Source organism: Myiozetetes cayanensis, unplaced genomic scaffold (genome assembly GCF_022539395.1).
Source record: "Myiozetetes cayanensis isolate MyiCay16 unplaced genomic scaffold, myiCay2020 scf9, whole genome shotgun sequence".
NCBI classification, from domain to species: domain Eukaryota; kingdom Metazoa; phylum Chordata; class Aves; order Passeriformes; family Tyrannidae; genus Myiozetetes; species Myiozetetes cayanensis.
In genome coordinates this window covers 11,773,308-11,799,603 of record NW_026088185.1, presented here as the reverse complement: position 1 = coordinate 11,799,603, position 26,296 = coordinate 11,773,308, and the positions used below count along the sequence as shown (strand labels likewise).

Here is a 26,296-nt window from a genome sequence, read left to right as displayed (position 1 = left end):
AAACTCTTAAATTATTAGAAATCACTTTACCTTTAATCCATGTGCAGAAATGTCCATGAAGCTCCACCATCCTAGACAGGTCTGCTTGGGAGTTCAGCTAATCCCTGATCCTGGCTCCAGCCCAGAGGATACGGGCCCAGGCTGACAATACGTGTGTCCTTGCAGACATACCTTCCACCTGTTGAGGCGTTTTCAGCTGGGATTCAATGATTCCTGCTAGGAGCAGAAAGTAAAAAGGTGATAAATGTTTCTGTATTTGGTTCTTTCACTGCTGATTGTCAGTGTACACTGTTTACCTGGACAAACTGCCTTTGTGAAGGATACTGTGACTTTTAAAAGACTTTAGAAAAGGACTGAGTTTCCTTTGTAAAGACTGGCTGTTGCCCTTGCCCTTGTTAGAGGACTCAGCAGACTTTTGCAAAGAGCTTTTCAGCTCAGGCTCGGGCAGGACAAAGCCAGAGAGCACTGATCTCACTCTTGGCTTTGCTGGTACCAAAGCAGGGCAGGAACCTCCTGCCCCTCTTGTTACAGGACCAGCACACCACCCCAACCCTCGACCCTTCTTGCCTGAAGCAGCAAATCCCAGTTTTGTCTGCACTGCTGACAAATCTCCAGCTCCCACGAAGGGAGCAGTGGGGGCCCAACACAGGTGACTCTGATCTCCTGATGCTGGTGGGCAGCCTGCCAATTACCCCAGCTGGAGGCTGTGCTATCTCAGGCACTGCCCAAATTAGCAGTGACCCCTGACAACGAACTGCTTGAGTGAAGGGGTGCTGGGGACCACAAGGTGGTTTGCACAGCACAAGACTGTGCCTCACTACCTGTCACGAGTGCAGGGACAGACAGCCATCACGTTTGGCATCACGACTCAGCCCCCAGCCAGCTCCAGCACAGCAGGCCCACTGCGTACTGGTACAAAAGGAGATCAATGTTTCCCCCACACAGAAGACAGAGCTGCACCAAGACAGGTTTGCTTCTGCTTCCACTTGCCATGCAGGTGTTTGCCTTCCCACCTGAGAGCTGCATGGCTGCAGGCTGCCCGTGCTGCAAACCCCAGCACCAACACTGACCTTGTGATACAGGACCTGGAGGGGAGGGGTCCTAAATAAGAGACCAAGCTCCTTGCTAATACACAGGAAGGAGGGGGTCCAGCAGGTAGGGAGACAGAGGGGCTCTTAGCCCTTTGTGAGGAGGCAGGGCAAAGTGAGAATCACTGCAGGCATTTGCAGAGGGACCCTGGCACCCAAATCCTACCGAAGTGCAACAGCAGCAGGGGCAAACATTTTCTCTTGTGCTCAGATGATTTAAAGGCTGGGAACAGGAATTCAGATTTAAATCACTTGCATTCTTTTCACCATGTTGAAATTCCCCTCAAAATCCCAGCTTACATCAATACAATTTGGTTTTATATTTACCTGTACAATTACACACCTTAACATACTGCAGGAAAACAAAGCCATGCCAAACTCTAGTCATATCCAAATTGCTACATGGAACTAGACAACTTCTGAGTGAATTAATCCAAAACAGTGACACGGACTTTAGCAACACCTGACACAAATGCTGCAGTTTTGTAAAGTGCTACCAGAAGTTCAGGTAAGACCAAAGTAAAATCAGGAAGAGTGTCTGCATTTAAAACTATGCTTGCCAGACTCATCAGTTATTACTTAACAATATATGTACATATAAGTGCACAGAAAATGTAGTAATTAGTTTTCTTTGGTGTCCCCAGGCACTGGGACCCCTTTCCACGAGGCATGGTTGGTACACCAAAGGGACGTTCCTGTCCCGAGGTGCCACTACCACAGCATGCAAAGGTAGGATCAGGGCCCTGGCCCAAAGGTGCAGGAGGGTTGTGGGGGGATGAGGGCAGGTTTCTGCCATGCCACAGCCGTGGTTGATCATCAGATCTCCTTCTGTGATTCACAGAATGCTGAGATAATGAGAAAGCAGTGAAATTCCTTACGTTTTATTTTCTTGGGGGGTTTAGTGCAGCCTGAAATGTCTGAAACATTTCAGATATGTAGTTTTTGAAGCATATCACATTATGCTTTTTCTTTTTCTTTTTTTTTCCACAGGCCCTTGAAAAGAAAACAGTCCCCATAGTGAAGTTGACATGATAAATTAGTATGGCCCTGGCAAAGCCCTCACTCTTCATTGGGCAAATACTTATTTATGGACTTTCAAATTGTGGCTTATGTAACAACAGGGTGAGTGACTTTCAAAAAACCTCCGCCATGTATTGACCTGATACAGCCTAATGGGTCCTTCAGAGCAATTAGGATTTATTGTGTTAGCGTCTATTGTGTATAGAGACCATTTTAAAAACATGTGTTATTTACCCAGAAAGCAGTAATGACTGTTTAAATACAGTTTAGATTGTTTCTGAAACTCTTGCTGCTCTATACATTGCAAAGAAGTTACTCCAAGCATTTTTCAGAGTTAAATACTTTGCTCCACTGGGATTTCCAAGCAGGGGAACTGTATCGCACATATATTTGTATGCTTGTAGCTGTAAGTGAAACAAGCTCTTGGGAAAGCTGTAAAATGAGCAGTCTCAGAGCATGGAATCTGAGATTTTTTTCTTGCCACTCTAGTAGTCTGAGCAACTCAGCCCTCTTTCTAGCTGAGAGAGCAGGGCATTTCCCATGAATCCCACAAGTTTTCCTCTGTCTGATCTGAAACTCAGCAAAAGTGACCTTAACAGCCAGGAAGCCGTGATTTGCCACACAGCACATCTAACCCTCTACGTGCACTGAGGTGAGATCATCACCACTTCCCTGTAACCTCCTGGGAGCCAGCATGCAAAGATAGAAGTGTTGGCTTCTGAAGACTGGTGCAGACTTGAGAAGCCTAACCCCTAGCCAGGCTCCTGACTTCACCAGCTCTGACTCCGACCTCATAACTAAAGCAAAACCCCAACTCATACATGGGAGCTGTCAAGTGTCTCTATTAAATAATAAGAATATAGACTAATTACCGCTTGATTAATCTTCAGACCAATGTTGTTCTGATCAACACTATCTCTCAATAGGTATTTCCTTTTTCTGCCCTTTTCCTGCACCCTGCTTTGCTGTGAGAGACCTTCAGGGTGAAACTTCTGAAAGCAGTTCAGCTTTGGCAAAATGCTTTCTCTGCCCTGTTTCAGGTCACAACCTCTGGAAGCTTGTTTCTATTTGCTTGGTTTACACCAAAATTAAAATACTATCTGTTGCAGTTGCATTACTTTATTTCTAGAGACAGAAATACTACGCAGCTTTCCATTCCAGCAAAAAGAGGGACAGTTTAGAGGAATCTCTGGCTGAAAAGACTGTGGTAAATATTTCAAAGTTAGGATGCAAATTTGTAATGGCCAATGTGCAAAATCCTCTGAAGAACAGAGTCAAGCAGCCTGGATTGAAGCTGGCTGAAACTTGTAATTTCTGTTTTACGTAAAATTCAAACATTTAAAAACAAAAAAATAACAAAACAAAACAAAAAACCCACAAACAAACAAAAAAACCCCCACAAACAAACAAAAACCCAACCAAACAAAAAAAAAACCACACCAGTTTGTTCCAAACAGGCAAGCTGCCCATACTTCTGAGAAATCCTGCATGAAGAGCTAGGAGGTTTCTTGTCACAACGTGTGCAAGTCCTAGAAGCCCCCTGCACAGGGAGGCCTTGGGAGCACAGGATGGGGGAGGTTCTGGGACATGGAAACCCTGGGGTGTCAGGATCTTTCTGGGAAACCGATCAGAATTCAGCCAGGAATCTGCCGGCTGAGCATTTGTTCCTTAGGTCCTGCCTGGTTTTCAGAGAAAGTTGGTCAGTCAAAACAGAAATGTTTCCAAGAAACTTTCTGTCTCTGCTGAACTGGCACTTTACAAAGAAACTGCTCTCAGTTTGAACATCTGCAGTTATGGGTGGTCTCTCCTGGCCTTAAAATTCTATGAATTGGTGCAAAACATATGATAATAACTGTCATTTTTAAAAGCAACTTCAGTCTGTGTTCAGAATAGTTCAAATTCAGTCTGGCCTTTCCTGAAAATACAGACTTTCATATAATCAAAACAAGTTTCAAACACATAAGCCTGTTTCACTGCATTTCTTCACTAACCCCTCAAGATGCTGTGATCAAGATTTTTCAGATACGGTGACTCTGGACTCTTCTGAGGCAACCTCAAGGGATCTTTATTTCCAGAAATCGTACTCCTTTACAACATGCCACATTGCTCACTCAAGATCAGAATCAATTAAAAATCACACGTTTGAAACTTTATCCTGTATGTGTACTTATCTATAGTACCCTAGAAGGAGAACGCTCATATACAACACACACAGATGTGTTTTCATGTTTCCATGAACCAGAAAGTAAGTATCAAAGCCAGAGACCTCCTCAAACAATGTCCTCTCCCTGACCTTTTAGGCATTCTTGCTAAGATCAGGCACTTCAGATTTTCCCTATCTGCTTTTGACATCCTTAAAGTGCTTGACACAGGGTTGGAGGAATATTTGGAGCTAAGATTTAGCGAGTCATGTCATTCACATGAAATGAACCAAATTATGTTGAAATACACATTCAAATCCCTGCACAATCAACATTTATTGGACACAAATAAAAAGAGCCAGAAACAGATGGAAAGGCAATTAGCACTAGCTGGAACTACACACATTTTGATTACTTCCTTCTGCAAGTCATTCATGGGATAAGGTAATACACAGGTCAAAGTGATTTTGGAAAGGATGTTGTTAGGAACATTCACATTCAGGTATTAGTTAGATGTGAAGAATTAACACATGCAAGTGACCCTTATGTGCTCTAATGGAATGGAAACAGAGAGCAGCATCTGCAGCAGGAGCCAGAAGAATGGTCTTTTTCCAGCTCAAGACTGAGGGGTTGGTTGATTTCCCAGCTCTCCGTGACCATAAGGGCAGGGACTAGTGTCATAGAATTGGAGTGCATCAAGAGATTTGCTGGGAGAAAGAAGGAATCCATCCTCTAAATCCTGTACCACCCTGCCATGTGCAGCAACCTCAAGGACACGATGATGTTGCCCTGCTTGGGATATGTCCCGGTGATGCAAGAAAGTGCTCCAAAATATTCCACAAGTGAGTTGCCAAACATATTTGATGACCAGGTTGTGAAGTCCTTTTTTACCAAACTGATACAATCAAACTGATCTTGTATAAGCAACAAACTGACCAAAAAAATGGCACAACTGCTGCAAAGATGGGGTTCACACAGGCCAGAATCTTCATTATGGCACAAAAACAGTGGAGTAGCTTGGTTTAGCTTTTTGTTCATAGAAGCCTGTCCAGCTGCAGAAGAATTCATGCTGTATGTATTTCCCTTACGCCAGTGAATTTTTGGGGCAAAGGAGTAGCTGAACCCTTCTCCAGGCCTCCCACAGACTGCTACTGCCAGACCTCCAGCCATTGCACTGTCACAAGGCAGACAGGATTCCACTGAGTGCACTGAAACTACTGTGCAAGCTTCCACCTGTGCCAGGTGCTGAATGTACCTGCAGAACAAACTGCTCTTGGGCTGAGCAGCCAAGGAATACAAAAAGTGCAAGAAAGGATAGGTAATTCTCCTTGCTTTTGCAGACAGCAGAACTCTGATTTGCCTTTACGGCCACAGAGAGATGGGAAATCGACCACTCAGTCCTGAACTGGAAAAAGACCATTCTGGCTCTTGCTGCAGATGCTGCTCCCTGTTTCTGTTTCACTAGAGCATGAGACTGACAGTCTCTGGCACTGTGCTACAGGGATGCAAGGCTGCAGGCACCTTCAGTCAGGGCCAGACTGATTGTCCTGGCAACAAAACCTCCTTCTGATAGACAGGCAGTCTGGAGGGGAACAAGGCAGATTCCTTACCTGGGCTAGCCAGGCTGCATCCTGACAGGACTAAACATCCCTCTTTGGAGGAGGAAGGGAGAATGCAAGGTGAGAAGACAGTGTAATCCTTTCAGCTGAGACTCTGCCAGGGGTGTTGCTAATTAGCAGAGAGAGGATGTGTTGTGGCTGGTGAGAGACAGACACGTTCTGTGTTGCGAGACAGTGCCTTCAACCAGCTCTGTCTGTGAGACACATACACTGAGAGCTCCCTGATGGTGTTTGTATTGTGGGAGCCATCCCAGCAACACCAGCTGAGTCCTTGATGCCCGCTGTGCTGCCCACAGCCTCGTGCGAAACCCGTGATGGGATTCTGGACAGACAAAAAGTCTTGGTTGTGAATCTTATTTTCACTGTTCTAATACAATCAAACCTATTTTGTACAGACATATAGAGTGGCTGTGGCTTCCAGGTCATGGAAAAAGACTGGTGCTGCAGCAGCATCTGCATTTCCTAAGCTTGCTCAGGTATTGAAGAGATGGGAGACTGTTGTAGCTAACAGAGGAAATAAGGAGGTATTTTCAGTCTCTATCAGAAGTGAGATCATGGCCTAGAACTCTATGTGTGTATTTGTATGTACCTTATGTGCTGCAGATTGGAAACATTTCCAGCTGAGACTACTAAATTTGGTCAGTTGGTGTCTGATCTAATTTATACTGAGCTGAATCTGCAAGAGCCCAGTTTAAGTTTTTGGGATTGTGTGTGGTTTGCTTCAGATGAGCATCTGTTCCAGCACCCCTGTATTCAAGGATAGCTGAAATGCACACCCATTATCTGAGAAGAACCAACAAACTAACGATCAGGCCCTGCAGCTTCCTTCCATAGATTTTATTTAGATTCCCATGACAACATAAAAGGAATGATTCTTAATTTTGTGTCTCTGTGTATTTTCCATTTGGGCTAAGATGCCCTGAATTTCTCCTCAATATTTAAGGATGTTTATGTGAGGTCAAACCTGACTTATGGCTCTTTTAACTTTGTATGTTCCCAAGACATAGCTGATTGTTGGGCACACAGGCTCCTGACTAAACCTAGTATGGGCAGTTCAGGAGATGATCTGAGACTGACAATAGCAACAAGGTGATCCCTACAGAAGTGGAGATTAAACATATTCAGCTGTGCACTAATGCAGCTACCCAAGACAATCCTAAGGTGTGCTGGGCCAAAATGTGATTTAAGAATTTCTGTATGTACCAGTGAAGGCCTTAGTCTGACTGAGAGCTGGCATAGATATGAGGGGAGAGAGGTGGAGGCAAGTGTTAGCACTGGGCAGACTTTTGTGGAGAAGGGTGGGCAAGGTTTGGTCTTCAGCCTGAGCAGATTCCTCATCCTTCCTAAGCTGACAGAGTTGCAGGTGACTGTTTTATGAGCAAAGAGGGAAATAGAAGCAAAAGAGAACAACAGCAGTGACCTCCAAGTCTCTGGTGGGGGAAGAGGGACAGACCACAGACAAACACAGCCCAGCCTCAAGGTATGTCGTGCCAGGCTGCAAAAAGGGACAGGGCTGCTTTAAAGGTCCTTGACACGAGCTCGGTGCTGACTCCAAAACCATACCCCTGCCCTGGCTGCAAAGTACCTCCTGTAATTGGCTACGAGCTTTAGAGAATGAAATCCAATTTACCTGCCACAAAGAAAAGCTAGATGAGGCCTCCCCAGAGCCGGTGGGTAAAGGAGGGCTGCCAGTTCCCACCCCCGAGCTGCTCCCCTCCCAGCCAGACCGGAGGGAAGGGGGAAGGGGCAGCGATGGCAGTAAGTGCAGGAACAATTCACTGGAGAGCCACGGTGCTCTTTGCAGTTTGCCCACTAATTACTATTAAGCCCTGGTTCCTTTTTGTGTTCCAAGGGGCGGCTTCAATGTGGCACTGCTTCTTGGGCCTTTCATGCGGCTGGGCTAACCCCTGAATAGCAGACTCACCCCCCTCGCTGCCTCTCTCTCCCTCTTTATTCCCCCCTTTTGCTTTTCTGATAGTATTTTCTGTCCATGTTGTGTAAGGCCCTAAATGAATCTTGACTGCCCCTACAGCCGACTGGAGACGCACAAAAGCGGCCCATTCCAGTGGCCACAGCGCCATTGTGTGCCCTAACAATGCACTAATTGGCGGTGACAATTGTGCGGCTGGGGAAGAAGAGGGGGCCGGGGGGGTGCCTGGAGGTGGGGGCTGAAGGTGGAACACGGGACATGGGTCCTTTCCAATCACTGAGGCGGGTCAATAAAAAAAAGAGAAGCGTGAGGAGCCAGAAACACGCTCTGCTCTGCATTTCTCCTGCCTACAGGTCCCTGCCAGTCCCAAGCAGTTTGCCCCAAGGGCCCCCGCAAATTCCTACAGAGAAGGGTAAAGCGAATAAATTTAAATGTGTGGGTCTGCAGAGAAAGATGTGAAAACTAGAAGGGTCATCTCAATCTCCCAGGCTGTCTCACCATCCCAGAGGCTGAAGAGCTCATGTGATGAGGACACCACTGAGATATTCATGGGAAAAGATCACACACAAAGCTAAGAAGATGCTGGTGCCACAGCATTCTGCTCTGGGTACACGTGGGAGAGAGACGACTCACCTCTTACTGAATGGGCTCAACATACCTTTGTTTTGCACGAGGTCAGTGGGATGCAAGGACAGGGTGTCCTCAGCACTCTGCAGGCGTAGGTGGTGGCCCTGAGGAGTAGGAGCCTGTGGTGCTGTTGAGAGTAAGAGAATGAACCTGGGCCACATCTCCAGCAGCAGCGAATCTGAGGACTGGAGGAAAGAAAGGAACAACAGGTGCCATGGGGCTGAGGTGTTTATTGCCACTGTGACATCTCCCAGTAGGGACCAACCAAGTCTCACGCTCAAAATTGGCAGGAGTGAGCCCACAGACTCTGAGAGAGGCCCCAGTATGAAGTTAACCCTGAAGTTTGGAGGCTGGTGTATCTGACAACTGAGGGACAGATTTCAACTTTATTCATTAGCTTTTAAGATATAATCTGGGACAGAAAATGGCATGGACAATGCTTTTGAGAAAGAAGCATGGAAGGCTCATCCAAATGCCTAGGCTCTAAACTAATTCAGACAGTTAACAGACATGGGGTCAGATGCTGAAGTGCTGAACTCCTACCCATGTGTTCTCCAAACAGCTCACATCAGCTCCCGCAGAGAACAGTGAAGACCAGCAGGTGTGGAGCACTCCGGTTCCTGACAGGGAAAGCAAAATAACCCAGACCAGCAGCAACAGCCAGGTTTATGAAAGGGCTTTGAAATGTCCCTTCTCACAGAGATACTTCTCTTACTTGAAGCTGATTTTTGAGAAGCATTGTCCAGAGCAGTCAGAAAGCAGGAATTCTCCTACCCCTTGCAGGACGGCTGTGGGACTGCTATGATGGGGAACACTTCTGCTAAATACCTTGATGAAAAAGAATTACCTCCTGCATTTGGAATGAAGTGGGAAAACACTTTCCCATATAGTGGCATCTAACCAGGGAACAATTACATAGGAACCACCTCTAGTGGAAGACCAATACTTTTCCTCAAGACTAACAAGTCCCACGTATTGGCATGGCTTGGAGAAGAAACCTTGCCCTAATCTCATGAAGAGCAGAGACAAAAAGCAGGGAGGACAAACTGGAGACCCCGGGACAGGCAGGCACCATGCCTGGACCTAAACTCCTAGTGCTTGACTGAGATTGGCATTTCAGTTTGGTCCACTACATATAAACACTGAGCTCAGACGAGAAGTCTGGTCCTGCAGCCAGAATGTGGAGGAGCCTACTGTGAGCCCAGTACGAGAAGCAGACCTGCAACAGCCTAGAGCTGGCAGTCTGCAGAGTGCAGGGTATGCTGTGTAGAAACTGGACTCTTGATCTTTCTGCCTCCTGGCCACCCCAAACACAGTATTTTTCTTAATGCAATCTCTCAGATTTTATGGGTCCTTGTCAGCATTCCTATGGAACAACAGAGGCCATCCCGGCTGCTGGGAAGAACCCCCACCTCTCTCCACTCATTGCAAGGTGGACTTAAGCTGTGTTAGGCTCCTATAACGTGGTGGTGGCAATATCCTCCCTGAGACAAAATCACTAGTTACCTGCTTTCAACATAGTAAATGTGCTTCTGCTTGCCCTCCCCTAGCAGGCCTCCACACCACTCCTGCCAACAGCTATGGAGACATTCCCGTGGATTACCAGGGATGCTGGAGGAGGGCCTTATATAGTGAGACTTCTCTACCTCCCTTTGCCCTAAGCCCTTCACAGAAGTACTTTATTGTTTTATGACAGGGCAGTAACACTTGACATAAATCTCTAAGCACAGCTAACAATGTCAATACTATGTAAATACCTACAGTAGAGACCTGTATTTTATTATGTTTCTGCCCTCTTTTACCTGTGATCACCCAGGGTTAACTCTGTGCTAGATGCACGTGTATTTCACAAGGAATCTGCCAATTGTATGCACTGCCACAGCTTATGTCTCTGAGCACTGAGATCCCAGCTCTGGTTCTTTCACAAACTGCAGCTTTCATTGGAGTGATCAGAGCTTGGATCTGCTTAAAAGATCGATCATGTTGTCTGTTATATCAGAGATAAGTGCTCCTCAGAAGTGCAGAGTCCAACCCAGAGCAGGACATTTTGCAATATGTACACAACAAACAATATTCACCAGCGTCACAGGCAATTGTGTGCCAATGTCTGATGACAGAATGGTGCTGGGGACTGTTTTCCACCCTATCCTTGCTCCCATGAGAGTCTGTACCCCTGCTCTTAGAAATCCATGGGATCACTTTGCAGGTGAAGGTACAAGTCAAGTGGAGAGACATTCCTCGTGTTTCATGACTTAGTTGCTGCACTTCAGGTATTTGCCTGCAGTGTCAGTCAGAAATGAGATTAATTTATAATCTTTACTACTGGGAAAGCACTTTGGACTGAAATGCTCCATGCACACTGATTACATCTATTACTTTTTTACACAAATTCAATAATATGCACTTTATTTTTAAGCAATAACTAACTTTACTGATAATTCCTTCTTAGTCACCTCTAAATACATAACATTGCACCTGCATGCTAAATACCTCTGAACTTTCAAGTCAATGAAAGTTCAGCCCTTAACACAAGCTTTTACCTGACTTCTCTTGCTTTTCAGATGAGCCTTATGACTTCTTTTTAGGCATCTAAATGAATGCTAATGCCTCAAACTCAACTATAGAAAATCCAAATTCACTTACTACAAACAAGGGACTGACTTTTTAGCATGTTTACAGCCTCAATGCCAAGTTTTATATTTGTCTACACTTAAAATGGATGGAATTTACTCCTGCTTGCCTTGTAGACTTTGTCTGGTTTTAATTGTGACACTTGATTATCTGAGATGCTTTTCACCACCTTCTCCTACTGGTAATACTCAGGCCTCTAAATGGGACCGCTATTTTGGAGAGTATTTAGTTAAACAAGACCTCTTTTTATGAGATAGTCCAGAGCTATGTACACACACTCCCAGAATATTTTCATTTGCCCTCAGTGTGCTTTCACTGGAAAAGTATGGTAAGCCTCAGACCTGGAAGATCCCTCTCAGTCCCTAAAGAAAGAAGGAGGACACTAGCTCCACTTGAGTTATTCCATTACTGTACTATAATCAGGATTGTATCACATATGGATACAGGCATGATGTTATGGAAAAGGTTAAAGGAAAAAGGATTTGTTTCCTTGAGCCTAGAGCAAAGTTCTGGTCAAGGAGCTGGTACTATTTCATTTATTTTAGACTGTGTCTTCAGGACTTCATAAACTTGTGGACACTGTGACTTATTCCCAAAAGAAGAGCTGCATTCCAGTTCCACCACCTTTTAGAAAACCAGTCAACTTCACATATTAAACCAAATACTATTAATTTTGGTCTAAGAGCTCGAAGGGTAGCTTTTAAAAAATGAACTGCCCTGACCTTTCAGAGAAGAGCTGGAGCTGCAATTGGCACGCTCTTCCCAGGGCTCCCTTGTCCCCATGGTCTCTGCTCTGTGTGGATGCTTTTTCCCACCACCTCTTACAGGGTGAAGTGAGGAGGGAAGCTGGCAGTGAAAGGGGAAGGAGATGTCATAACAGAATTTGCTCACCTTGTAAAGCAAATAAGGAGGAAGAGAAGGCCTTGCACATGGTTTTCTTGTGCAGTTTGTGTGATCTTCATCAAACATTAACTCCCTGCTTGTAGCTGATTTCATCACAGGGATGAAGTCCAAAGGTTCCTGCAGGAGAAACGATTGACATTTCTGATGGATCCCCGGTCTTTCTGACGAGGGGCAGGAGGACAGTGAGGGACGGGATATATCCTCCTCTGTGAAAGCTGCCAGAGCGTAGGGCTGGGAGTAGATTTCTCTGGGGGCTCTCAGGCAGGGGGTTTAGGCCTGTGAGCTCCACCATGGCTCAGCGCTGCAATCCTTAGTCACCACATTCACAGCTTCAGGGAGCTGCAGAAGCAACCGAGAAAAGCAGGAATCGTGGCTGCTCCTACATCCTACCTCAGTGGGAAAACCATGGGCAAAATCCTACCCTTCCAGGCCCCCCGTGGTCCCTTTAGTCCAGCTGGGAGATGCCTCCCTTATTTAGGATTTAAAGCCCTGAGCTTGGACCCTTCTGGCAGAGGTCCATGTGACAGCCATGCGGTGGGGAGCTGCCACCTGCATGACTCCCAGGAACTCTGCATCCAAAGGTGCCTGAAAGCTACAGCTCCCAATAAGCTCCCCTGGGAGCTTTTGTTGGGGTCAGCACCATTAAAAACCCAGGAATTTGTGGCTTTCCAAAAACACTTAACAAATTTAACTGGGAATCCAAACCCACAGAGCCCAATACAGACATCGACAGTAGTTCCAGAGACCTGGCTCAGATGCAGGAACAGTGAGCATCATAATTTTCTTAGATTTGGAAGACTTTCACCAGCAGATTAGCCTTTTTAAGAAAACTATCACTCTTTCAAAGCTTGCTCTACCCCTGGTACAGTGCCCACCAGAAGGCAAATTAAAAAGGACGAGTAACTTTTTTTTAGTGTTTATTGAGAGTTGCCTTTATACACGAGGGACTGGTGCTCTGATGCTGTCACAAGTGAACCCAAATAAACCCTGCTCAAGTGTCTACAAGCAATTCAACTCGGTGAATTTATATTATAACATTTCCACACATCAATAATGAATTAAGACTATTGCCTAGAAGTTGCAGATAATTTAAAAAAATCCTTGTCAAAAGTAAAAAAACAACAATGCAAACACAAGAACAACGGAACACACAGAGCGATGTTGCAAATAAGTTAACAGAGTAGCACACACACATAATGGTTTTCAAAAAACTCAGGGTGCACTGCCAGCAATGATAAAACTCACTGCAAATGCTGCAGGTGAGCTGGTGCTCTGGCAGGAAGGAAAGCCCACACTGCCAGGGACCACATCAGCCACTGCGCTCTGCTGCTCATGCCTGGCTTTCCCTGGCTTTTAACTGCCTCGACTGCACTAAAGTTGATTTGGGAGCTGCCTTTATCACTTAGTACCCGTCAAACACACATTTTGCTCGTGACTTCCTTTTGCTTAGCTCAAGTATAGCAGGGACTGGTATAAGCTAAGTTGTATCACAGGTACTGATGCCATTAAAAATCAGCCTGAAAGTACACTTCAGTTTAAGCAAAATCGACTTGGTAGACAAGTGCTTGAGCAAAACTAAACCAAATCCTTTTTTCATCAAAACAATACTGTGTATTCAAGGATTTACATTGGTTTAACACGTGGATTAGACAGGAATAAATAAATAATTGAGCCACTGACACTTGTGCACATAGACAAAGTCTACTACACTTTGGTCCTAGATAGCTGATAGCTCTCCAGGCCTGGATACCTCTGATGCTGACCACATGTGGCACCTTTGCAATTTGGATTAATGACCATCTTAACTGGCATTTTAAGATATGAATCAGGCCAGCATGGGCACACCACGGTTTTCAAGTAAAGAAAGACTTTGCACATTATCATCCAGGCTGTCTCCTCACTGTACTGCTAAAATGCAGCAACAGCACTGCCGCTGTCAAACGGGATTCGGGCTATTGGCATCAAATGTGGACTTCTAAGATCACAGTCAGTATGGACCTGTGCCCCAGGCTGAAACATGTCACATACTTTAGCAAATAATGCTAAAATTTAAACAGGTTAACCCTCTCTCTAAGGTAAGGCTGAGCAAACCCTCACTGGTTAGCCTTCAGAGAACCAGGCTGCATTAAAATTGAGCTTTGAGGAAATGCCTTCACTCCCACAGCACCAGATCCAGCTGTGCATGTGAGTAGGGAGTGCCGTACGGGAGTCCCTTACCACGTGGTGTGGACTGGCCAGTGGTTCCAGGAGGAACTGCATGTGACCTGACCCTGTTTTAATTCCCAATACTTGCCACTATTATATATGCACCTCTTCTGAAGGTCTCGCAAAAGCACAACTGCATTTCTGGCTGAGAAGCACAGGTAGTTTCAAAAATATAGATAATAAAAACCAACACCATCTCCATGCTATCCTCTCTCATACTGCCCTCTCAAAGCATAGATAGTAAAAAAATTTTATGGTTACCATTCCTAGCAAGGTGGAAACTGTCACGAGCAAGGGTTTCAAGCTCCAATGCAAACACACTGCATCATGGCAGAGCATTTCTAACAAAATTATTCACTTTTGAAAATTTAAGGCACCAAAAATGAGCAAAAGTGAGGAGTTCTCATGCAGCTTGGTGTCTTCAGAGCTGGTGTATGCAGCCTGTAGAGCTCACTTCATGAGGGCACAACAACCAAACTGAATTACTCAGACGCTCCTGCAAAAAAGCAGGCACAGCCATGGGAGAGTTTCAGTTTAAGCCTACAAGTTAATTGAACAGCAGATGCAATCAGGAAATCCAAACCAGGAAGATAGAGGCTAATATACAGTACTGTAAGGCACTCCTACTGGGAAGGGGAAAATTGAAAGGCAAATTACGAAGGAGAGAATGACTGGACTCAACTGCTTGAAAAACAACACGAGGAGCTATGAAGCTCCAAGTCTGGCTGTAGACTCAGCACTGGGAGTAGAGACAGGGACAGAGACAGTGAGAGAAAGAGAGGAGAGACTGGTTTGCAGCTGAGCAGCAGGAAAAAAAAAGTGAAAAGATTATTGTGATTATTTCATTTCTTCTATACAGATCAACAGTAAGCTCCAATCCAGGCAGTGACCTTGGGAAGCCTGGGAAACTCGGCTGCTACAGGGAAAAAGCAAAATTCAACTGTGCAGCTTCCCCATTTCATTGTAAACAGACATCCTCTGCTTTTCTTAAAAAAATCTTTGAAGACATTATCATCAATCCCTTATAATACACACACCATCCTGATTATAAGAGAAGCCTTGACAAGAGGAGCTCTACAAGTACCCTGATGATTTGCTCCTAACAGGGCCATTAGAGCTTGTGGAGTACTGTGAAAAACTTGAGTTTCTCACCAAAAAGTACCTTCCCTCACAACTACCAATTCCTATCATCCCAGCAGTGAGCCCATATTGGTATGTGCCAGCCAGGATATTTTGTCACATCACAAACCGATCATTTTCCACAACCTAAGAAAAAAAAAAAAAGGCAAGAGAATATTTTCTACACAAGAAATACAAGTTTCTCTTTTATAGCTTGATAATGTAAAAAAGCTGCAGTTTGCATACCCTTCTTCCCATTAAAGGAAAGGCAGATGGTCAGGGTAAAGAGGAAAAGAAACTTGAATAAGGATCTCTACAGTGTCCTAGATTAAAATAATCTCAGACTAACAAATATAAGTACCTGTAGAGTGTGAAGCTATAGTCCACTGCAGAGAAGCATCCTATTTCTACACTGATTACAAGTTTTGTACAAAGCAAAAGCAGTAACTGGATTACAGATCAATTCCTCCTCAGTCAGCTATGAAAGCATCTTCTCTTTGAAGGAGAAACACGGCATATTTTATTCTTGACTCACAATGAAATGGCATTGTTCAAATTTATTTCATGCATGGGTAGGACAATACTAGAAGTACCAATACATAATTTCACCTGTGTGTGGGGAGGCAAGAGAGAAGTGCAACCTGCAAAAAACCCCAGGAACTTTTCCAGCTGATGCTCATCCATAAGTCTGGAGAGCAGAGCCACGTGTAGAGTAGCAGTGGGGACCAGCACACAGCATTGTTAGTACAGCACAGACAACCATGCACAGGTACAGCATTGTCTGAAACCCAAACCACCCCAGGCTGAGTCTCCTGCTTGCAGGTGGCTCTGGTAAGAAAACGTCCCTTTTAGTGCCAGGTCTTTTGAGAGTTAATAATGTGAGCAGTAATTTCAATTTATTCTTTTGCCTTGCAGTCCTGAAAAATTAATAGGGCTTCTTCCTACTGCGTCGGCACCTTCTGAGGGCAGGATCAAGCCTTCCATTATGCTTACAAAAAGCAGTGACAAAAGATTTTGTCTTGCCCATTCATATGGAGTAATATTTTTTGGATAGGAGCTGGGCATCCCTGAGAGGACAGTATCTTCCACATTATGGTCTGCTCCTATAGCTACCATGAAGCCTATTATTTTTCCAAAGTAGAAATGAATGTGTATTTTAGGAACTAGCTGGTTTACAACAACATTGGATTTTAAAGGAATTAATTTGGTCTGTATTGTACAGTATCCTTTTACATAGTGCTTTGGGCACTGACAGCATATTGTAACAACATGCTTTTGCTCTTTGTCATTAGTAATGGCAGTGGTTTCAGATCCATGACTAATTCTAGCAGTTTTGCCAACATCATACTTTTTTTTTAATTCTCTGTTAACTCTCTATTAGCAAAGAAACTGTTCTGTAATACCTGTACAAACCCAGAGCAACTCCAGTGCTGTCTATGTTGTTATAACAGAATTCAATTCCAATGTCTAACCACACACACAACTGGTACTTTGGAGATCAGGACATCTGTCAAAGTAACTAATAGTTTGTAATGTCTGAACCTTGATTCCTTGACTCCATATGGTTTTTGACAGTGTGCACAAAGAGCCTTCTCCAAACTGAGCTGGACATGAACAACGTAAGGTATCTTAAATACCAGAGCACGATGATATGAAAAACACTATCATTTTTTCTTTAACCACCTCACATTATGTCCACAGATAATTCAAAATAGTACCTGCCAGATTCTGACAGTTTCAGAGCTACTGGCTTTGCCACAGGACTAGTTGTAGTGACACATGCTAAAAAACATGGGAGCGTACTGTTTATTCAGCCAGTACCAGTGCAGTTCCTGTTTGCATGACTAATTCCACAATACTTCCCCAGTGTTTGCATTTCTGAACACGCCAGGAATTCGTCTTGTGGGAATGGATTTGCAAGGAACATTATACCTTTAAAGGTGATAGCCAAAAGCAAGTCACTTCACATGAGGAACAGTGAGCCCAGACAAGACACCGCTGTGTAGGGGAAGTATTAATTTTAGTGACAAAGGTGCATGATTCACTAGGTTTATTAAACATGGGGATCCCTACAGTACTTTGCCAAGAACACAGAAAACCCCTCACTTCCTTCCAAAGAATCCCACAGAGAGAAGGACTTCTGGAAAAGAAAGGCACTGGTTGTCTAATGTATACAAGATATAAACATGCTTCTATATATATAGTAGTTGCACTCAAACTTGAAAAAGCTCAGATTCAGCTACTTTTTCTGTGACTGGAGGCTGGAAAAGGTAACCATTTATACTCCAGTACAAGGCAACTCACTGTAGCATTTTACTTTTTAACATAAGCATGATGTACCCTGTTCTTTTATTTAAAATACCTCAGCAATTAGTGAGATGCTTCGATGATCAAGACTGCTTTCTGTCTTGAATACAACAGTCAGAAGATTATATAGGAAGCAAAGATCAGTATTCCACACTTTCACAAACCTGTGTGAGAGGAGAGAAAAAAATACATGCAACTGGCTTTTTTCCCCTGAAACTGTATTTGCTTTCTGTACATAGATGTGAGTGTGTGTGTATATATATATCTATATATGACTGCTTTCATATGTATATAATACACACTTCACTGCAGGGTGTGGAAAAAAGAGTTAAGAACGTGGACTGGAGGGAAGACAATCTCTAACTGCTCACTGGAGGTGAACTCACAATGAATTAAACATACTGCCAGCGATGACACACATCTCCCCAGTTAAATCCATCAGGTACTTCCCTTTCGCAATAGGACTCGCTGTGGTTAATACTTCCTGTGTTCCAGGTGTGTGGAGCAGAATCACACCTCGAGGAACTTCGCTCTCCACCACTGAAGTCATTACAGAAGTATAAAATGCCTTGAAGCTCAAAGAGAATGCAGGACACAAGTTGCATATGAAAGCAGCAAAGCAGTGCTTCACAATTTGGAGGTTATTTTCTAACTAAAACGGGTAAGATGGCTTTCCTGGCTATCAGTTTATCAGGTTCAGGTTAGAAAAACATTTAAAATAAACTTCATGAAATAAAAAGAAAACCAATGCGAGCACTTTAAATGCTTTAAAGTGTGAAACTAGAAGGAGGTCAGAGCCAACATCATGTCACTGGAGATGAGGACATGGCCTTCCACAGATCAAGAATAATAAGCATAAAACTCCATGGACTTCAGTGACTGAGCTGAACCAATATACCCAGCCTGAATAAAAAGAGTAGGAAGTTCCCTGCTTATCTCCATATGGAATAGTTCACTGGGGTGGTTATGAATACATTAACATAAATTAAGGAATTCTGAGTCTTACATTTGTAAGCACCTCCAATAAGTTTGGTGGGAAATCCTTTTCTTTCCTTGGCAAGTAGATCCTTTAAAATGTAAATGCACTGGCCCTTCAAAATAGTTTTTGGAAAACATGAGGAAATGGAACCACATGTCTGTATCACAAGGAGACAGTGGAATTAAAATAATTCCTGCTCTACTGGGTTCTGTGAAACACCCCATCAGACCCTCTGCCAAGGCTACTAATAAATAAATAATACACATAAATAAATAAGTTGATGATTCAGCAATTCTAAATGAAAAACATAAAAAATAACGTGGTCATAGCAGCAAATATTTTCTGCCTTGAGAAAAAGTCTTCTCCAGAGGTGGAAAAGAAAGTCAGGTGCTTAATTACCTAGACCTGAAGCATTTTAGGTAAACCACATTTTGTATGAGAGCTAGTGGTTGGACTTCAATGCAGTTTAGCCATTGGTATTTCAAAGCCAACAAGGCTTTATAGCCAATTTGGCAGCTGTTATTCACAGATGAAGAAGGTCAGATAATACTTTTCAAAAAAACTTCTGCCTGGCTAAGCTGAGAATTTGCTTGAGCTGGCAGCTGGGAAAGGGATTCTCTTCAGGTTGGCCCCAGCCTTAAGGAACTCATGTGTTCTGGTATGACAATTCAAACATGTTGCAAGACTCTTCAAAGTTCTCGTCCATATTCAGTTGTCTCCAGAAGGATTTCTGCTTCTTCTGCAACTCTTTGCGCACACACCTGGGGCACGGTACAGCCTTCACTTTGCACTCAGAATGGAAGACAGCACCACAGCTTTCACACCTGCAAACACAAATTAGTGTCAAAATTGAATCACAAAATTATTACATAGCATGCAGTGGGCTTCATGAGGACTATAGGCAGTAGACATTCCTTGAAACCATTCTGGTAGCTCAAAGAGTTTCGAAAGAGTGGCTTTGTAAAAGGCACTTTGTATGCCCACACTTCTGCTGGTGTAAAGCTACTCAGGAGCACTAAAATAAATTGACTTGAATCCATTTGCAGTTGCTGAGAATCTGTTCCAGCACTTCTGCTTCACAGATAGAAATTTTTAGAAGGATTAATACTTTTCTTCTTAGTAACTAGCATTCAGGTGTATCACAGAAGAGATATCAACTTTGTTTTATCAAAGACAAGCTTGTTGCTTTGGTTTGTAAATGAAGAGTTACAATATTGTTTTCCAACAAGATATATTTCAGCATTTGCAGAAACAGATTCTGTGATTTGCAACAGATTTGCAACAATATGACATTTTCCTCATTGAAGTTCCAGTGGTCAGCTGTCCTGGAAAGAGTAAAAAACAGTCCACTTCAACAGCAGGAGAAGTTGTCATTTAACAAAGTAAAATTTGAAACAGAGTTAGGTGATATTGCCTGTTTTGTGTCCTGTTGAGGACTGGACTAGATCAACACAAAAAATAGCTTCTGGCGTTCAAAGCTGTGTTATTCTGTTCTCAAATGTGACACTGAGACTTCAAACAAATCAGGTGCTCAAACAAGATGACTGGATTACTTTTGGGGCACTGTGAGGCAGTGGACATAATGTCACAGCAGACCAAGCCCCGGTTCCAGGTGGCTGTGGAGCAATGAAACATCTTGTGATCATGAATGGGTACAACTAAAGAGTTGGACATTCTCAGCCTTTCAATGCAAGTAACTATCTGCAGTAATGAGTTAAGTCACTGCAGCTTTGTAGTCAAAGAAAAAACCAAAAGGATGACAGCGTCAGAGGTAAAAAGTCTTAGATTCCAGTTGGATAATCAAGTAATGAAAGCAACAAAACATCCAACTTTAGAGCAAATCCTGAAATACAAATGAGGGGTGCTGGTCACCCTAGTGATTCTGTGGGACACCTTGAAATGCCTTGCACTTTTCCTTCTTGCAGCTATTGTAGTCAAATTAGTGTACGAGAATCCAAGTGTCCATTGTTATAACTTTAGTAGGGTTTTTTGTTTGCTTGCTTTGAACTTATTTCGCACAGAAATAAGGGTTCTTGTCTTCAAGACTGTGAAGAAAAATTGAAAACGTGAATAAAAATTGAAAACATGAAGAAACAAACCCCAAATACTGAGAAGGCACAAGGCAAACTGCAGTACTTGGCATGGGGTCTGGCAATACTGAGGTAAGTCTGTGAGCTAACACAACCTGTATTGGCTGTGCCTGCATCTCACCTGGAACTTTTTAAAACTGTTCCTGATCTGGCTGCACTTGAAGTTTTATGCACAAGTCCAAACACGGCCTAAATTTTAGTAACTGCAGAGCTTTGAGAAGGCTGTGCAGAGATTTAGAGAGGTACATTTCTATCTAGCATAAACTGATAAAACTCAAATAACAAGCAAAAAAAAGCAAAGTGAAAGAGGCTAAGGATAATGTAGTACATCTATTTGCTTCCATGCTCTCTGCTCTCATGCAGTAAAACTTGACTGTCATATTTCTAAGTACAGCTACGGAGTCTAAATTTGGTTTTGAATCAAGAAACTAGCTTATACAGAGATATTTACAATTTTTGTGCTCAGAGAGTTTGTGTTATGGCCTTGATCCATTGAAGCACATAAACACATGCTTAGGACTCATATCTCAGTGATTTCCTTGAGATTACTGATCTGCCTCAAACAAAGCACGTGCTTGCATGCTTTGCTGGTTTGGGATCTACAGGAACAGACACACTAATGGATGAGGAAGAGACAGGGGACAGCAATGTCTTTAAAACTTTACACTACTCTGACCTGACACTAATGGTGATTTTATCAAGCTAATTCTCCCTTGTTAGTCAGCAATTTACAATTCCCTGGAAGTTGCTAGAGGGTAATGATTGATGAGGAGCGTAATTTTGTGCTCTTGCATTGCCACTCCCCATGCTAGCCCAATATTTCTCCACAGCACACATGGAAGTGACAAAACCTATCAGAAATTGCTGCTGAAATGGATGGAGCAGGATGAGAGAGGAGCCAGCGCACCTGCTCTCTCAAGTCAAAGGCCATCAGCAGAGCAAACAAAGACTGATAGGGTTTAATATGAATTCGTTTTTCAGAAATGAGCTCAGTAGAAAAATTAATAAACTTCTTTCACATCCCTCAGAATCAAAAGAGAGAAAAAAATTTATGAACTGTTATTTATCAGAGCTGGTGCAATAGCTGAGGCTCTGACCAGGACCCCCATGGCCAGGCACTCAGCAGAGGCAGCACAAACAGCCAGCCCTGGATCCACAGTATTGGCAGCCACTCCATCGTCACTCCATTCTGGTGCCCCCAACCCTGACTGCTGCTCTGAAAACTTATTTTCTACTTTCTCTGCTGAAGGCTGATGTACTCCCAGCCCCAACCAAGGTGTGCAGATGGCAACAAAGTAGCAGCCTGGAAGAAAGGTGCTCTGAGTTGGAAAACAAAGCTGTCCCACGCTCTCCATAGGGACATGTAGAGAGCATACCTGGACCACACGCTCGTATCCCCCCCCCCTCCCTGCCAAAGGAAATGAGTCACCAGGGCAGGGGGGCAATGCTGATCTTGCTCTGCCCATGTGCAAATGGCAAGCTGCTCCCTTTCAAGTGATGGAGCTATACTACCCCAAGCCATCTACAGCTTTGCTTTTCGTCATATCAAATACAATTGGTCTTAATTGCCCTGGAACGTCAACTGGTTGACCATTTCTAATCTCACTGGATGAAATTCTCCAGTGATACCAAAACCCCCATCAACTTTATATTCCTTCTTAGAATATTACAAAAAGATTTCTTCTTTATCTGCACATTGAGATTCACAGGGGTTTTTTACTGCTGTTTTCAAGCCTCAGTATTCCAAAATTACTTTATTTTCTCTGGAGAAACTAAATATATTTTGTAGCCTATAAAAGGCTCACTTAATAGTTCACTACACTTACTTATCTTTCCCTTAACCCTTGTTGTTGTCATAGGTAATTCACAGTTCAGGTATTATTTCTGACTCCTGACTTCTTCTTTGTCTAGAGGCCAAACAGTCCCTACATCTTTTGTGAGAATTCTATACACCCCTGATAATAAGCTTATGAGCCCGTAGCCATTCAGGCCTTTCATGTTTCCTTCTTTAATGAATGATATTGTGATACTGCACATTAACAGCACCTTGCTATTTTTCAAACAGTATTTGAAGAATTAGTGAACATTGCACGTTGTTTTCATACAGACTTTGAGTCTTCCAAGAAGGCAGCTGAAATAGATTCCTCTCTATTTTGGTGTTTTCTCTCTTTTTTTCCTCTTTCCTGACCTAACTCAATTTCTGTTGAGACTTATGTTTTAAGGATGTTCTACTTGTTTGAACACCAGAGTAAAAAAAATGCAGAGAATTATTCAATCCTCTAAATAATTTCTATTACACTGGAAAGCATAAGAGAAAGGGCAAAGCTTTCCACAGCCAGACAGGCATTATAATGCTCTTATTATTATCATTACTAGTTACAAAAGAAAAGCCTTTCTACATTAAAAGCATATAATCATTCCTTGTATGCTGAGGAAGTACTGATGTTAGTATCTCCCATCAAGTCTGGGCATTTGAAATATATACATAACAATATTTTGTAAATTGAATTCTGGCATGTTCTTTTCACGCTTTCCACATATGTTTCACGGGATTATGGCTCAAGTAATTCTAGATGCTGCACAACCAATCGATTATACTCATATTTCTCCTCTGTACTGCAGCACCATGAAAGTGCCCATGGGCAGGATGAGGTGCCCAAAGAGGGGGGTGCAACACAAAGAAGCTTCAAAGACCTTTCACCTTAAACAGACATAACAAAGCAGGGATGATCAACAGGTGGCCCAGGATGTCATCTGAAAGACAGGCTTTTTGTCTCCTAAGAACCTTACCTGTTGACAGACTGACCATTGTGACTGTGTTTGGATGAAGCTACCAGGTTTATTAGGACACCTTTGGTGCCGTGCACATGGGCTGTACCTGTCTGGCTTCCAAACAGCAATTAGGGAATCAAAGCAGCTCCTAGTTATGCTGCTCATTCCTGAAATGAACAAACAGTGAAGGGCAAATACAGCACCATTCCTGCCTCACAAATGGGAAGCGAGAGGTGAACTGGCTTGCTCAAGGTCAGGCAGGAGCTCTTAGCAGAGCTGAGAAGGGCAAAGAGCTCCCCTGTCTCACTGCAGCGCCATATTCACCCACCACCCTTTCTCTTGTAATTTTATATATTAAATTGCATTTTTTCATTTAAAAAAAACACTTGCTCTGTGCCAGACTTTGCACACATTTGGTCAAGCGAGTAAGCCCTTGAAATTAATTTCAGTAATCAAATCCCTTCACTGACTAGAACTCTTCAGTTTTTTCTTTCCCTCCATGCAGAGTAAAAGCAACATAAAATGGGGTTGTTCATTATGTTTTCCTTAGAGGATGCTAAACATTCATCAAGCATCCAAAATACTGAAATACCTGGAACTTGGCTATTAAAAAACCCCAAAAAGAGCAAACCACAGTAGTTGAAGTAAGCCTTGCCTAGGGATTCCAGCATGATCACCACCCCACACTATGCACATGTGCCTGTCTGCAAGTATTTCTGAATTGCTCAGCTGTGAATATCACAGACGTGCCCTTCAAAACTCTCAGAGACTTTAGCAGAACACAAAGAAAAGGAAAATGGACTAGCCTGTGTTCACTTACAACACAAAAAAAGCCCCAAAGGCAATCAATGCCTGACACACACGTGCAGCAATATTATTCCAGTTGCCTAGGAACCAATGCAAGGAGCCTGCCTAGGGAGGGACGCCCACGTAGTAAATGAATGGAAGCAAGTTGGCACTAATATGACATTGATTTGTCCCTATAAGGAGCTTGTTAAGATAACGCCTTGTATGACACATGGTCTTTACCAGACACAGTTGTGGGGTGTTTTTTTGTACACTATACTTAAGAACTGTTAATACTTCAGACTTGCTTTTGAAAACTTTGCCTCTGAAGATGAAACAAAAAAGAGCCCACTACCCAGTCCCTCAAATTATTACGTATCGGAAATTCACTCTAAATTATCAATTCAGTGTTCAAGGAACCAGCAGTGATTCAAAGCACAACCATAGTTTTCCTTTCCATACACCTGTTCATCCGTAGGGGTTACCCTTGATAAGCCAGCAGAGCCTCAAAACACTCCTCATTTATAATGGCAGGGCTGGCTCCTGGGCTGGCCCCCGAGGACACAGAAACAATGGAAAGAGCTGTAATTGCCAAGCACTGGCACAGCTCATGTGCTGGGAGAAGCACCGCAGAGGGGTGAGCTGGTTACAGACGGCAGTGACCACCAGCTGGCACTGATGGGGCTCCCCAGATACAGCAGCCATGGCTTGCACTCTAGAACAGCTGCAGGGACCAGCCTAAACACAGCCTGACATGACATCTATTAACACCACCAGCACTGCTGCTTTAATAAATGCCACCTCAGAGTGGCTGAACGACACACTACCCAGTGTCCCTGCATGGAAAACTTCTGGACCAGGGTCTGCTCCCTTTTACGGAGCACAGGATAGACGGAGGTGCTGGAGAAGCACTCCAGGCAGCAGGGAGGATGAGTAAATAAGCCCCTATCTTGGCTCACCCGTCTGTGCTGACTCTTGCCCCTCATCCTGTCATGCCAGCACCCACTGCCAAGGTCAATTGCATCCAGCAGATGTGCAAAGTGGACAGAGATATATTAAAGACTCGCAAATGAGGAGAAAAGTGGGTAGCTCACTGGAGGGGAGGGAAAACCACCAGTGCTGCACCAGTGGAGCAGACCTTCAGTGTCAACTTCTGCATTGGTACCTCCAGAGAAACCACAGAGCAGGCCTTCATTTTGCTGCAGGCCAGGGCTGAACAAGAACAGCTTGATTTAACCACGTGCTATCCTCCCATGATAGTTGTGTACACGGGCTGAGGTTCTGCACTGCAGCATGGCAGCAGGGTCAAGCAGGAACAACGGGAACTGCAGCTCCCAGACCCGTCTTCGCAGAGCTGCATCACTCCTGATCAAGGAGGGAAGTGTGTCCACAGCTTTTCCCCAGCTGTGGCTTCTGCAATTTATGCCATACTTATCTATGTACACTTCCATATTTTTATCCAAGCAGGAGAACTAAGGACTGACTGTTGACTTCACCACTGTGCTTTGTAAGTTGTTTAAGCTCAGAGATCCCAAGCCAAGTAATGTGGCCTGCAAAGAGCAGTTCCCAAGAGATCAGTAAAGGGACATAAAAATCAGTATTAAAACTCTCAATCTGAAACTCATGCAATTACACTTCAGTCAGGGAAGCTAACTTACTCTGGAAAGGGGAAAAGCCCTACATATGATAGATCCATTACCTGTAAACCACTGGAGAGGCTGAAAAGCCACAGAGATTCACATGTTTACATTACTCAGGCATATATTCTCTGCCTCTGCTAGCTGCCACATCAAGAACTGGACTTTGCCCCTGTATCTCTCCTGTTATTAATGAATTCACATTCATAAAGTGGGGGCTTAGGACCACAATACTATTAACAGTAACATTAACATACAGTCCTCAACTATTATAATTTCTTTGCATGATTCTATTCTTTTGCATTTTTCTGTCAGTCTCAAGTCTAAAAATCCTGTGACTAAGCCAAGATTTTGCTTTCAAAAAAAGAGAAAGGCAAAGACAACCAGACTTCATAACTCTGCATTAATACTGAAGACATGTCTACCTGGACCCAAGATGGAA

General features: G+C 43.6%; 1 protein-coding gene and 1 long non-coding RNA gene across 5 annotated transcripts in view; both read right to left on the bottom strand.

Moving 5' to 3' along the window:
* Nucleotides 1-12,078, bottom strand: part of LOC126653092 (uncharacterized) — a 30,127-nt gene extending 18,049 nt beyond the window's left edge. The window contains exons 1-3 of the long non-coding RNA XR_007632126.1: nt 11,948-12,078; nt 8,457-8,610; nt 31-216 (exon numbers count right to left, since the gene is read on the bottom strand). This is a non-coding gene — a long non-coding RNA (uncharacterized LOC126653092). The remainder of the gene's footprint in view (nt 1-30; nt 217-8,456; nt 8,611-11,947) is intronic.
* Nucleotides 12,079-12,844: 766 nt separating this feature from the next.
* The window catches only part of PLEKHM3 (pleckstrin homology domain containing M3), an 88,502-nt gene continuing 75,050 nt past the window's right edge, over nt 12,845-26,296 (bottom strand). For 2 of the 4 annotated variants that reach the window (XM_050340625.1, XM_050340626.1), the window contains one exon: nt 12,846-19,393. In XM_050340625.1, the coding sequence (XP_050196582.1) occupies nt 19,216-19,393 (178 nt within the window). In that variant the 3' untranslated portion in view covers nt 12,846-19,215. Of the gene's footprint in view, nt 19,394-26,296 lie in introns of all 4 variants that reach the window. The other 2 variants (XM_050340627.1, XM_050340628.1) reach the window with 2 other exon arrangements.